The 14,426-nt window shown below is 42.4% G+C and overlaps 1 protein-coding gene across 1 annotated transcript in view; it reads left to right on the top strand.

The window, feature by feature from the left end:
• The first annotated feature begins 4,624 nt into the window (after nucleotides 1-4,624).
• The window catches only part of stpg4 (sperm-tail PG-rich repeat containing 4), a 111,403-nt gene continuing 101,601 nt past the window's right edge, over nucleotides 4,625-14,426 (top strand). The window contains exons 1-3 of the mRNA XM_038819472.1: nucleotides 4,625-5,449; nucleotides 5,565-5,633; nucleotides 12,733-12,978. Of these exons, the coding sequence (XP_038675400.1) occupies nucleotides 5,324-5,449; nucleotides 5,565-5,633; nucleotides 12,733-12,978 (441 nt within the window). The 5' untranslated portion in view covers nucleotides 4,625-5,323. The remainder of the gene's footprint in view (nucleotides 5,450-5,564; nucleotides 5,634-12,732; nucleotides 12,979-14,426) is intronic.

The raw sequence follows: 14,426 nt of genomic DNA, 5'->3' as shown, positions 1-14,426 counted from the left end.
ATGCAAGTTTCTAGAAGTGGCCACTATTCCAGCTGAGGGCTAACCTTTCATAAAAGCTTTCATAACTTTTTGATGTTCAAGACATTTTATAAAGCCAAGCTTGTTCTTGCATTAGGTTTTGCCCTATTTTCCCTTCCCCAAATTGCATCACAACTCTTGTTTTCATCTCCCACGGGTTTTCCAATTACTGTAAGTCTCTTTTTATTTTCTGCAACTTTGAGATTATGTGCATGAGCAGTAAGTGGTCCTAATACAGTTTCCCAGCAAAACCAGTGTAAAAGTTTTAACATTCTCTGCACTACCTATATAATTAAAATGTTTGCGGTAACTAGCTTTGTACTGAGAATTGAAGATGGTGAGTAGATTTCTTGCGAAGATTTGCATTCAATAATGTTTATATCCCAAACTAAAAGCTAGATGCAAACTTCATGCACATATATGGGTCTTGCATAATTCACTGGTTGAATTTGCCTTATTGGGTGGTTGAATTTGCCTTATTGGGTGGTATTAAGTCAATATCCTAATGTTTACCTTGCTACTTTATAAAAGGACCTGATCTCCCAGGAGCCAATCACTGGGAATTGCATTTGTGTGCTAGGCGTCGAAGTTGAGTGGGAGAAATTGTCAATACACAAATCTAATGTAAGGTAGATTATTTGAAGCATTAATGACAAGCTGGTGGCTTGAGTTCCTTGTCTGATTGCATGCTTGTATAATCATGCTTGTGTTCAGTTATTTCACTATTGTAGATACTGGAAATCTGAAGTTAATGAAAAATGCTACAAATAGTCAATGTCAGGATAGACCTGGCCTTAATCCTGCCTTCCTCATCACAGATGCTGTCTGACCTGACACTTGCAACAGTTTTTTATTTTTTCTCCTCAAATATCTGCTTCAATGCCTACATAGAATCTTAGAATTCCTATGGTGCAGGAGGCCATTCAGCCCATTGAGTCTACACTGACCCTTAAAGAGCATCTAAACTAGGCACACTCCATCACCACATTCCTATAACCCCGCCTAACTTTTGAACATTGAGGGACAATTTAGAATGGCAAATCCACCCAATCTGCACACCCTTTGACTGGGAGGAAACTAGAGCACCCAGAAGATACCCACACTGCCATGTGGAGAACATGTAACCCTGCAGCCACCAAAGTCCTGGATCCATTTTGGAAGTGTGAACTTGGATTGAGATGATTTTGGCATCCTGCTGAAGCTTGCTTGTGGGAACTGATGTTTGTGAACTTACATCCTTGTTTGTGAACTTGCATCCTGCAGCCATTTAAAAGCCAACGTCACCCCATGTTTATATTGCCGATTACCCCATTTGTGGAACTGTTATAAATGATTTTTAGTTTACTAGTGGGAAAAATTCTTAACTTTAAACCAAATTAAGACCATAAGACATAGGAGCGGAAGTAAGGCCATTCGGCCCATCGAGTCCACTCCACCATTCAATCATGGTTGATTTCAACTCCATTTACCCGCTCTCTCCCCATAGCCCTTAATTCCTCGAGAAATCAAGAATTTATCAATTTCTGTCTTGACACTCAATGTCCCGGCCTCCACCGCCCTCTGTGGCAATGAATTCCACAGACCCACCACTCTCTGGCTGAAGAAATTTCTCCTCATCTCTGTTCTAAAGTGACTCCCTTTTATTCTAAGGCTGTGCCCCCGCGTCCTAGTCTCCCCTGCTAATGGAAACAACTTCCCTACGTCCATCCTATCCAAGCCATTCATTATCTTGTACGTTTCTATTAGATCTCCCCTCAACCTCCTAAACTCCAATGAATATAATCCCACGATCCTCAGACGTTCATCGTATGTTAGGCCTACCATTCCTGGGATCATCCGTGTGAATCTCCGCTGGACCCGCTCCAGTGCCAGTATGTCCTTCCTGAGGTGTGGGGCCCAAAATTGCTCACAGTATTCTAAATGGGGCCTAACTAGTGCTTTATAAAGCCTCAGAAGTACATTCCTGCTTTTATATTCCAAGCCTCTTGAGATAAATGACAACATTACATTTGCTTTCTTAATTACGGACTCAACCTGCAAGTTTACCTTTAGAGAATCCTGGACTAGGATTCCCAAGTCCCTTTGCACTTTAGCATTATGAATTTTGTCACCGTTTAGAAAATAGTCCATGCCTCTATTCTTTTTTCCAAAGTGCAAGACCTCGCACTTGCCCACGTTGAATTTCATCAGCCACTTCTTGGACCATTCTCCTAAACTGTCTAAATCTTTCTGCAGCCTCCCCACCTCCTCAATACTACCTGCCCCATCACCTATCTTTGTATCATCGGCAAACTTGGCCAGAATGCCCCCAGTCCCGTCATCTAGATCGTTAATATATAAAGAGAACAGCTGTGGCCCCAACACTGAACCCTGCGGGACACCACTTGTCACCGGTTGCCATTCCGAAAAAGAACCTTTTATCCCAACTCTCTGCCTTCTGTCTGACAGCCAATCGTCAATCCATGTTAGTACCTTGCCTCGAATACCATGGGCCCTTATTTTACTCAGCAGTCTCCCGTGAGGCACCTTGTCAAAGGCCTTTTGGAAGTCAAGATAGATAACATCCATTGGCTCTCCTTGGTCTAACCTATTTGTTATCTCTTCAAAGAACTCTAACAGGTTTGTCAGGCACGACCTCCCCTTACTAAATCCATGCTGACTTGTCCTAATCCGACCCTGCACTTCCAAGAATTTAGAAATCTCATCCTTAACGATGGATTCTAGAATTTTGCCAACAACCGAGGTTAGGCTAATTGGCCTATAATTTTCCATCTTTTTTCTTGTTCCCTTCTTGAACAGGGGGGTTACAACAGCGATTTTCCAATCCTCTGGGACTTTCCCTGATTCCAGTGACTTTTGAAAGATCATAACTAACGCCTCCACTATTTCTTCAGCTATCTCCTTTAGAACTCTAGGATGTAGCCCATCTGGGCCCGGAGATTTATCATTTTTCAGACCTTTTAGTTTCTCTAGCACCTTCTCCTTTGTGATGGCAACCATATTCAACTCTGCCCCCTGACTTTCCTGAATTGTTGGGATATTACTCATGTCTTCTACTGTGAAGACTGACGCAAAGTACTTATTAAGTTCCTCAGCTATTTCCTTGTCTCCCATCACTAGATTACCAGCGTCATTTTGGAGCGGCCCAATGTCTACTTTTGCCTCCCGTTTGTTTTTAATGTATTTAAAGAAACTTTTACTATCATTCCTAATGTTACTGGCTAGCCTACCTTCATATTTGATCCTCTCCTTCCTTATTTCTCTCTTTGTTATCCTCTGTTTGTTTTTGTAGCCTTCCCAATCTTCTGACTTCCCACTACTCTTTGCCACATTATAGGCTCTCTCTTTTGCCTTGATGCATTCCCTGACTTCCTTTGTCAGCCATGGCTGCCTAATCCTCCCTCTGATAACCTTTCTTTTCTTTGGGATGAACATCTGCACTGTGTCCTCAATTACTCCCAGAAACTCCTGCCATTGCTGTTCTACTGTCTTTCCCACTAGGCTCTGCTTCCAGTCGATTTTCGTCAGTTCCTCCCTCATGTGCCTGTAATTACCTTTATTTAACTGTAAAACCTTTACATCTGATTCTACCTTCCTTCTTTCAAATTGCAGACTGTTCTTTCTGTTTAACTGATATTTTGAATTGCTTGAAATCTGGATCTAATGGTGGCTTTAAGAATGCTCCCAAGACATACTTGTAGGCACTGTTGTTGGAAACCACTCCCAACAATAGCAATGAAACAGTGAATGTTGAATATTTGCTGATGTAGACATATTGCCCAGAAACCTGGGATATACTGTGGAGACTATAGCCTCACCTGAGAATGTACTAAAACCTCTGTTTAGTACCGCATCCAAGACTGTCATTGTAGCAGCCCCTCGGCACTGTACTTGAATGTCTGCCAGATTATGTGCTTCAAAGTCTGGAGAACCACTTGTGACAATTAGCTACTCCAATAGTAGTAATCCTTTTAAATTGAGCTACCGGCATGTTTCTTTTTGTTAGGACAACTGTGAGGAAAATGAAACTGCAATATACATAGCTTTTTATTTGAAATAATGTTTTGGCAATCTAATCTTTTTCTGAGTGAGAGCCACTGTTTGGCGTGCTATAACATCAGAAGTATGTTTTGCTTTATAGCTAAGTGATGACAACAGTCTAGTCACAAATGGTTTCATCTCGGCTAAATCCATGTCCCTTCATTCACCCCACCCCTAATCTGCAACAGGCAAACAGTTCTGAGGCTAGTTATTACCATATGGGTTAGTTATTAGGTAAAAAGACTAGAAATCCACCTGAGACTTCTCTAGTGGCGGCATGGTAGACAGTACCGTTGCTTCGCAGCTCCAGGGTCCCAGGTTCGATTCCTGGCTTGGGTCAGTGTCTATGTGGAGTCTGCACGTTCGCCCTGAGTGGGCGTGGGTTTCCTCTGGGTGCTCCAGCTTCCTCCCACAAGTCCCAAAAGACGTGCTGTTAGGTAATTTGAAAATCTGAATTCTCTGTGTACCTGAACAGGTCTGGAGTGTGGCGACAAGGGACTTTTCACAGTAACTTCATTGCGGTGTTAATGTAAGCCTACCTGTGACAATAAAGTTTTTTTTAAATTCCACACTGTTCGCGGTGAGATTAGAGAATACATTCAGCATGCTTCCGCCCCATTCACTTGAGCGAGGGAATGAATACATTGGAAGTACGGTTGGACTGTCATCTCTGGAACCGAATTCTAGAAACAATGACAAATTTGGCTGCTCCATCAAGGAAACGACAGTTCAAGAGTAAGGTGTCGCACCTTAAAGCCCTTCCATATCTTGTTCAGTCTGTTCTAAAGTTATTGGGCAAAAGTATTCTATTGAAGGGGGATCGAGAAATATATTTGTGAGCAAACCTCAGCGAAAAGAGAAAATACCAGTGGTGGCTGTCTCTCTCTGTCGCCACAAGGACCACCGGGAAAGAGACTGGGACCAGAAGTAATTGTGTCGAATAAAAGCTGCAGGAGCACGTCACAGTGGTTTATCCCTGAACGTAACGGGGTTTTCTTGAGCAAGATTGAAGGCGACGCTTCAGACACTTATTATTTTTTACCGCTGATTATAGAGGAGGGCTGTGCACCCGTTCTCACTGGGAGCAATTTTAAGAATTTAGATCCGAGTATCCCTTACGATAGTTTTGATTTGAAAGTGAAAGGCGATCAAGGGAATAAAATGTTCCGAAATTGGAAGTAGCGGTTCAGTCTTTGGGAAAAAAGGAGGAAATCTAAGAAATCAGGGCTGTGCTTGCGACTAGGATCTCGGTAATGGTGTAAATATGGCTGCAACCGCTTCCAACCCCTCTGCTGAGAAAATAGCGAGTGCAAAACGCTTAACCAACCAATCGGAAATAAAATCCAAAGTGAAGGGAGCCAGTAACGCTAAAGTTAATCGTAATAGCAAGGTAGTGGCACGTGACATTTTGGCTTTACGACTACTATATTATATATATATATTTAAATTAGTGTTCATCATGGATGTAATGCCATCCTAACTTATTTTTGCGCTGACTATTCCAGCAAAAAAGAAATTCGCTATCAGAAGTGCATGAATCGAGTAGAGGAAGGTGGTTGCGAGAAAATATCAAAGTAAGTGTAGAATGGAAGATAGGCAGCAAATATAGCAGCTCATAAGATTGTCGTTTATACCATTATTAAAAAATTGGAAATCGATGATCTCTTGATTTTTAACCTAGCTGGGGGCATTGGTGTTTTCACTTTTTTTTTACATGTCCAAAATTGGATGAAAGGTACAGCCATATCTGTGTCATTGCAAAGTGGTTCATTCTTCACAGTGAGACAGGAGAAGTATTGTTGGGGTGCATTTCCAAATGGCAGTTTTGCCCAGTAGAAGCTCTTGCAGAGAATTTAGGCACTCAGTCTCCATAAATTTCTATTGCCGCAAATTTAAAACTTTAAAATGTGACAAATGCCATTGAAACTAAAGGCAAATTTATCAAATTGTTTTAAAAAGACTATTGCTACTGAGGAGCAGCTAAAGTTCACTGGTTTGCCTTGGCAGTGAGCACAAACAGACAACGTCTCTTCGTGGCCATAAGATTGTCAGTTAACTAATGGAAATAAGTTGTTGCAAAATTATTTTCTGAGATTGTTAGTTCGAATAGGACCCCTGAAAAACTAACAATACTCGTATAAAAGAACCATTAAAACCTATTGAAACTCATGAAGTAAATGCTGAATGTGACACAGGCCTCACAAAAAAGATTTGACAAGCCTTTGTTTGCAAACACATGCACTTGATATTGCAAGTCATAATAAAATACATTACTTGTGGATGACAGATGGCTGGAGTTGCCTCTTGAGATTTGGGAACCTCCTATAAAAGCTGCTTTGTTGGCCTGCTGAGTGCGCTCCTTTTGCCCCTGGAGAGTGCAGTCGAGGGCATTTGTCAATCTGCAAAGTGAAATTGATTTGTATTTAGGTGCATCTGCCTGGTTCAGTCACTGTTTATTGTTAGTGATTTTATTTTATTGTAGGGCACAGGAGGTACCTGGTACATTTAGCCAATGTCCACTTCCCTTTGCCCAGATTTGGATGAGATACTGCCTCATACCATCTCTTTATGATGTCAAATACAAAGGATGGTCTCCCTCTCTCTCACTCTTTTCATGTGTCTATATGTCCCAGCATTTTTCTGTTATTCTCCCAGTATCTCTGATGTTGTCTCCTTTTCTCCCTCCTCTTCTCCAATTCGTAACTACGCCTGGAGACTATCACTGTTACCTCCTGTAATTTCAAAACTTTCCATGAATGCCTTTTCTACAGCCAGCTCTTGCAAAAAAGATCTGCCAAATACATTTTCATGATAACCAAGGTCTTCCATTGTGTTAGATGATAAGCCATAAGACATAGAAGAAGAAGTAGGCCATTTGGCCCATTGAGTTTTCTCCACTATTTAGTGAGGTCATGACTGATCTGATAGGATAATCCACAACTGCACTTCCCACCTTATCCTCATAACCCTTGATTCCCTTACTGATAGAAAATCTGACTATCTCAGCCTTTTTTTTTCTTATAAATTTATAGTAAATAAGAAATTATTTTTCTTTTCCAATTAAGGGGCAATTTAGCGTGGCCAATCCACCTAACCAGCATATCTTTGGGTTGTGGGGGTGAAACCCATGCAGACATGGGGAGAATGTGCAAACCCAACAATGGACAGTGACCCAGGGCCGGGATTTGAACACGGTTCCTCAGCGCCGCAGTCCCAGTGCTATCCGCTGCAACACATGCCGCCCTTCTATCTCAGCCTTGAACATCCTTAACGATCCAGCCTCTACAAGCCCTCTGTGCTCTCCCACAAGGGAAAACACCTCTTAGCATCCACCATGTCAAGCCTTCTCAGAAGCCTATATGTTTCAATAAGGTTGCCTCTCATTCTTCTAAACTCCAATGAGCACAGGCCCAATCTACTTAACCCCTCCATCCCGGGAAACACCTAGTGAACCTTCACTAGACCGCCTCCAATGCCAGTATATCTTTTCTTAGATAAGGGGAACAAAACTGTTGTGTTTTATGCATGAGCACCCTCAAATAATAATAATCTTTATTATTGTCACAAGTAGGCTGACATTAACACTGCAATGAAGTTACTTTGAAAAGCTCCTTGACGCCACACTCCGACGCCTGTTCGGGTACACAGGGAGAATTCAGAATGTCCAATTCACCTAATCAACAAGTCTTTTGGGAGGAAACTGAAGCACCCGGAGGAAACCCACGCAGACACGGAGAATGTGCAGATTCTGCACAGGCAGGAATCGAATTTGGGACCCTAGCGCTATGAAGCAACATTGCTAACCATGTGCTACCGCACTTTCTGCAGTCTTTCTCCATTTAAATAATATTCCGCTTCTTTATTCTGTGCACAAATTCTTAAATGTGCACAACTTCACATTTTCCTATATTATACTCCATCTGCCATGTTTTTGTCCACTCATTTAATCTGTCTATATCCCTCTGTAGACTCTTTGTGTCATCCTCACCACTCATTCACAAACGAGGCAAAAAAAACTCACTTCCCTTGTCCAAGTCATTAATTTATATTTTAAATAATTGTGGCCCCAGCTCTGATCGTTGAATACAGGTTACCATCCTGAAAGTTCCCCTCTTATCTCTGCCTTCTATGAGTCAGTTAAAGCTCTATCCATGCTAATGTACTACCCCCAACACTATGGACCTTATTAAGTAGCCTTATGTACACTACCTTGTTGAACACTTTTGGAAATCCAAGTATATTACATCAACTGGTTCCTCTTTATTTATCCTAACAGCGGAAACAATCTCTCAGCATCTTCCCGATCAAGCACTTCTCAGAATCATGTATGTTGCAATGGAATCATGCCCATTCTTCTAAACTCCAGAAAATATAAGCCCAATTTATTCAGCCTCTCATCATAGAACAACTTTTTCATAATTTATGCAGTATTATCTATGCCTTATATTCTTCAATATGTGGCCTTATTCCTGTTCTCCAAACCACTTTTTCTTTTAAATCATGGCCAACATTTATTGCTCACCTGTCCCTAATAGCCGTTAAGCCATTTCAGAGTTAACCACATTGCTGTTTGTCTAGAGTCACATGGAGGATTCCCTTCCTTAAAGGATATTGGGGATATTTTATAACAATGTCATTGACTTTTAATTCCAGCTTTTTTTTTAAGCCATTATCTGCCGTGGTGGGATTTGAAGGCAAGTCACCAGATCATTACCTTGGGTCTCTGCATTACTAGCCCAGCGACAATACCACTGTCCCACCACCTCCTCCTCACTTGCAATAAAGGCCATGTGCCTTCCTAATTGTTTGCTGTACCTGCATTTCCATGGGCAACTCACTGGCAGGAAGCCTCGCAGTTAGGATCTGACAGGCATCCCTCACAGTTTATCGGGGTGGGGAGGATCTGTTGGTTTTCTGCCCAAGAGCTAAAATTCCCTTTTTACTCTCCAGCACATAAGGAGTGTAAACCTCAGTTATTTTTTTGGATCTGGGTGACTTTCTAACAAACTTTCTCATCTTATTAAGAGAGCTCCTTTGTATGTTCTTGAGAACTTTCAGAACATCATCTGAGAAGTCTTAATATCTGCAGGGTTTCACAGAAAAAATAATTCACACAATTCACAGTAAAACAGGGAACAAATTGCCATAGTTCCTGAAACTCCAAAGTAAAAGCAGAAAACATTCAGGTCAGACAGCACCCAGTGAGACAGAAGCATAGGGCCAAGGTTCCCCGATCAATGAACTTTGAGCAGAACTGGGCCACACAATTAGCATTACATCAACCAGCATTTATATAGCAGCTTTAACATAAAGAACATCTCACAGTATTTCACAGAACAACGTCTGAAACACACATCTTGTCAAAACAAAGAGATTGAGTGTCTGAAAGATATAAATAATTCCAGAGGATAGGGCTGAGGCTAGTCATAAGCCCATATGACATAGGAGCAGAATTAGGCCGTTCAGCCCATCGTGGCTATCAATCAGAAAATTTACAATGCAGAAGTAGGCCATTCGACCCATCGGGTCTGCACCGACCCTTAGAAAAGCACTGTACTTAAGCCTATGCCTCCACCCTATCCTTGTAACTCAGTACTCCTACCTAACCTTTTGGACACGAAGGGGCAATTTCGCATGGCCAATCCACCTAACCTGCACATCTTTGGACTGTGGGAGGAAACCAGAGCACCCGGAGGAAACTCACACAGACACAGGGAGAAAATGCAAACTTCACAGTTACCTGAGGCTGGAATTCAACCCGGGTCCCTGGAGCTGTGAGGCAGCATTGGTAGCCACCGTGGCTGACATTTTTCTCATCCACATTCTCCTGCCCTCTCCCCATAACCCCTGATCCCCGTATTAATCAAGAAGCTATCTATTGCTGCCTTAAAGACACTCAGTGATTTGGCCTCCACAGCCTTCTGCTGCAAAGAGTTCCATGGATTCACCACACTCTGGCTGAAGAAATTCCTCCTCATCTCTGTTTTAAAGCTTCAACCCTTCAGTCTGAGGCTCTGCCCTCGGGTTCTAGTTTTTCCTACAAGTGGAATCATCCTCACCACGTCCACTCTATCCAGGCCTCGCAGTATCCTGTAAGTTTCAATGAGATCCCCCCTCATCCTTCTAAACTCCAATGAGTACAGACCCAGAGTCCTCAACCATTCCTCATACGACAAGCTCCTCATTCCAGGGATCATTCTCGTGAACCTCCTCTGGACCCATTCCAAGGCCAGCACATCTATCCTCAGATATGGAACCCAAAACTGCTCACAATATTCCAAACGGGAATACAGCCTCAAAAGTACATTCATAGCAGAACCCTTGCCGCAGTACTGAATTGGTTCTTATCAAAGGCACAAATGGCATCCTGTTTGACTCTGAAAAAAGTAAACTGCACCTCCTCACCCTTCTTGACCTGACTACAGCTTTTGGCATGGTTGTCCAGACCATCATCCTTCTGATCCCTCTCCATTGTTGTCCCGCTGGGTGTGACTTACACTCACCTGGTTCCATTCTTACGTACTGTTCTCTAATTGTAGCCAGAGAATCACTTGCAGCGGCATCTCCTCCTGCTCCCAAACCAGTACCTTTGATGTTCCGAAAGGATCTAATCTCGCCATCCTATTTCTCATCTAGATACTGTCCCTTGACAACATCAGCTGAAAACACAGTGTCAGTTTCCACATGTATGTTGACGATGCCCATCCTGTACTAGATGAGCAGAAATCTGTTCCAACTAAATATTAGGAAGACTGAATGCATTGACTTTGCTGCCACAAACTCTGTTCTCTAGTCACAAACTCCATCCCTGCCCACAGTCTGAGGCTGGTGCAGACAGTGTGCAACCTTGGCATCATATTTGACTCTCAGATGATGACCTGATTATTTATCTGCGCCATCACTAAAACTACCTGCTTCCACCTCTGTAACTTCCTGTGTTAGCTTATCTGCTGCTAAAACACTCATCCACTCCTCTAGACTTAACCTTTTCAAATCACTCTTGCCCAGCCTCCCACATTCTATCCTCTGTAAACTTTAGTTCATCAAAGACTCTGCTCCATCTGCCCTAAGTTTCTCAAAGTACAGTTGTGGTAGTATAACTAGAGGTACTACAGTACCTGGGAGTGTGAGCTGCTATTGGTGTAGAAGGCTCGCTGCCCATTGGCCCAAGTGTTGTCTTCTCATTGGTCGTGAGGAAGGTAGCTCCGCCTACGAGGCGGAGTATAAGAACCTGTGTTTCCCAGCAGCCATCGTTCTTTCTGTACTCAAGCTGCTGGGCACACTTCTTGCAGATTAAAGCCTTCGATTCGGACTACTCCTTCATTTCTGTGTTCATTGATCGCGCATCAACAGTAAACCCATCACCTCTGACCTCTCTGATCGACATTGGCTCCTGATTGAGCAACAATTTGATTTTTAGAATTTCATCATTCTGTAACCGTGCCCCTCCACATCCCTGATCTCTTCCAGCCCCACATCCTCCAAGATAAATGTGTTCCTCTAATTCACGCAAACTCATGAATGGGCCTAAGGCTGTCACTTTTTGGCCCTGAAAAGGCCCAGTCTGCCTCTGATTACCATGGAAGGGTAAGGTATCTCAGAAACCTGAGCAAACAGGTGGTGTAAGCTCTTTTACTCTGTTGCTATTCAGCTACAATACAAGTGGTATTCGCCACTAACAGGACCACACCAATGAGTAATGTGGTCAATGAATTTCAGTGCCAGTATTATGCTAGCTATGTAGGCCATACACCCCAAAGACTGGCAATCATATCAAACAGCATGTCCCTTCCGTTGTTTGCAATGGCCAAGGTACAGACCATACCCTAACCAGCGCGTGCTTGGAAAATTAAGTAGCATTCTCTTCTCGTACAGTATATTTAGGCGGCACGGTAGCGTAGTGGTTAGCACTGTTGCTTCACAACACCAGGGTCCCGGGTTTGATTCCCGCTTGGGTCACTGTCGGTGTGGAGTCTGCAATTCTCCTCGTGTCTGCGGGGTTTCCTCCGGGTGCTCCGGTTCCCTCCCACAAGCCTTGAAAGACGTGCTTGCTAGGTGAATTGGACATTCTGACTTTCCCCTCAGTTTACCTCAACAGGCACTGGAATGTGGCGATTAGGGGATTTTCACAGTAAATTAATTGCAGTGTTAATTTAAGCCTACTTGTAACAATAATAAAGGTTATTATTGTTGTTTTCCCTCTTCTATTGGTATTCTATGGTATAGGGGAGGTGGTAGTGTAGTGGTATTGTCACTGGACGAGTAATCCAGTGACCTAGAGTACTCTGGGGATCCAGATTCAAATCACATCACTGAAAGTGGTGAAATTTGAATTCAATAAAAATCTAGCATGAAAGTCTAGTGATGACCATGAGACCATTGTCGATTGTAATGGAAATCTACCACCCTTACTGGGTCTGGTCTATATAGACTGTGGGTCTGGTCTATATACCAGACCCACAGCAATGTGGTTGACTCTAAACTGCCCCTCAAGGGCAATTAGGAATGGACAATAAATGCTGGCGCAGCCTGTATGCCCACGTCCCATGAACGAATAAAAATAAATTCTTGCAAAGTGTGCTGAGTGCAAAATAAAACGCTTTAACTTAATGTCTTTATTTTAGCAATACTCAAGTTCCATACTACCAAATGTGTAATGTTATTTCCTTTCAGGATACACCACCACCTGGAAAATATCCCATAAAAGATTTTATCGAAGAGGGGCTTCTAAATCCAGTAAAACGGACATATAATTTTAAAGCGCAAGGCAGGGTCAGCACTACCTCATCAGAATCACAGTCACGTGAACAGCTAGTAAAACATGGTCAGAATCCAGTGACATTAACCGAGGTGGGGAAGAAATCGTCCTCCCTGCAAGTTCTCAAAAGTCCTACCAAAAAGAAAAGTGCATCTCAAAAGGTGATGTCATTTACTTTAATGAAATGCGCACTTATGAATTTATTAATCAATCAGCTATATGTCCTCCTCTTAAAATGTCCCGAACAAAAGTGGCCATTAATTACTTTAAAATGAAATGAAGGGAAGGCTGAAGCAGGAAAGGAGTTCTATAGCTTTGAAGTCCTGGCGAAACACAATACAGTAGCAGAGAGGAGAAATATTGCAACTGTTGCCCATTGTATTCTGCCCTAGATTGGGTCACAACTCCTGTTTCACACATGATATTCTTGAGTGCCGACGGAAGAGCGACTGAAGAGGTTTCTGTTCGCAGCCAACTTCTTTCTTATTCTGGTTCACAGCAACATGTTTCAAATATACATGGGACACTTCATGGTGCAGTAGGTGGAACAGCATTTATTTATATTACACAGTGATCCAGCCCAACTGTATACAGGAGAGAGCAACTTTTCAGCATCTTTCAAAGTCTTGGAAGAACTATTTAAAACCATAATCCAAAAGCAAAATCCTGCAGATGTTGGAAATCTGACACAAAAATAAAAATTGCCAGATGTACTAAGCAGGTCTGGTAGCATTCGTGGGGAAAGAGATAGAGTTAACCTTTCAGGTTGTGTTCTGATGAAAGGTCATGACCTGAAACATTAACCCTGTGTCTCTCCCTGCAGGTGTTACCGAACTGCTAAATTTTTCTAACATCTTCTGTTTGCAATTACATTGAACATCAAGGTTTTCTGTCCGCCATATTTTGTTATGTCAAAGGTGCTTGTCACAGATATCACCTCATGGCGTATCTGTTCCCAAATCCTTTTGGAGACAGTCTGTTCATGTAAACAAATGTGGTTGTTTAGTCCAAAGTTATTTCCTTCAATTAAGACTCCCTGACCTAACTGTTCGTAACCTCTTTGAAGAACAGGCTTTATTAACTGGTAAAAGCACATTACTGCAGATGCTGGAATCTGAAACAAAAACAGAAAATACTGGACAATCTCAGCAGGTCTGTTAGCATTTGTGGAGAGAAAAGAGAGCTAATGTTTTTGTTTATGAACTGGTATCTTTCCACATAATAGTTAATGGATCCCTTAATCTACGAATACTGCTTCACCACTGAAGTTATACAGCAAACACCCTTGGCCAATGTTGTTACTGCCATGTCTTCTACTCACAAGCATTTTTTTGTCTATTGCATTGAAATTTAACTTGGTAGCACCTGATTTTACAGTGCTGTGAGTGTCATTTTACCTCCAAAATGGCATCCGCAGTGCGTGCACACATTTCCTGTGCAAGTCACAGTCTACTAACAGGAACCCCCTAATTTTGGTGATAGCCTTAGTCCAGATGCAGTGAACATCCATCAGATGTGATCTTACAAACTGACTTAACACGAGGTGTACTACTTTGGCGTTCAATGCTGCAGCCCTTTAAATGAACATACATGCAGCTGCAGGAAGGAA

Source organism: Scyliorhinus canicula, chromosome 1, assembly GCF_902713615.1.
Source record: "Scyliorhinus canicula chromosome 1, sScyCan1.1, whole genome shotgun sequence".
Taxonomy (NCBI): domain Eukaryota; kingdom Metazoa; phylum Chordata; class Chondrichthyes; order Carcharhiniformes; family Scyliorhinidae; genus Scyliorhinus; species Scyliorhinus canicula.
Note: the sequence above shows the minus strand (reverse complement) of the source record. Positions and strands in the feature narration are given on the sequence as shown.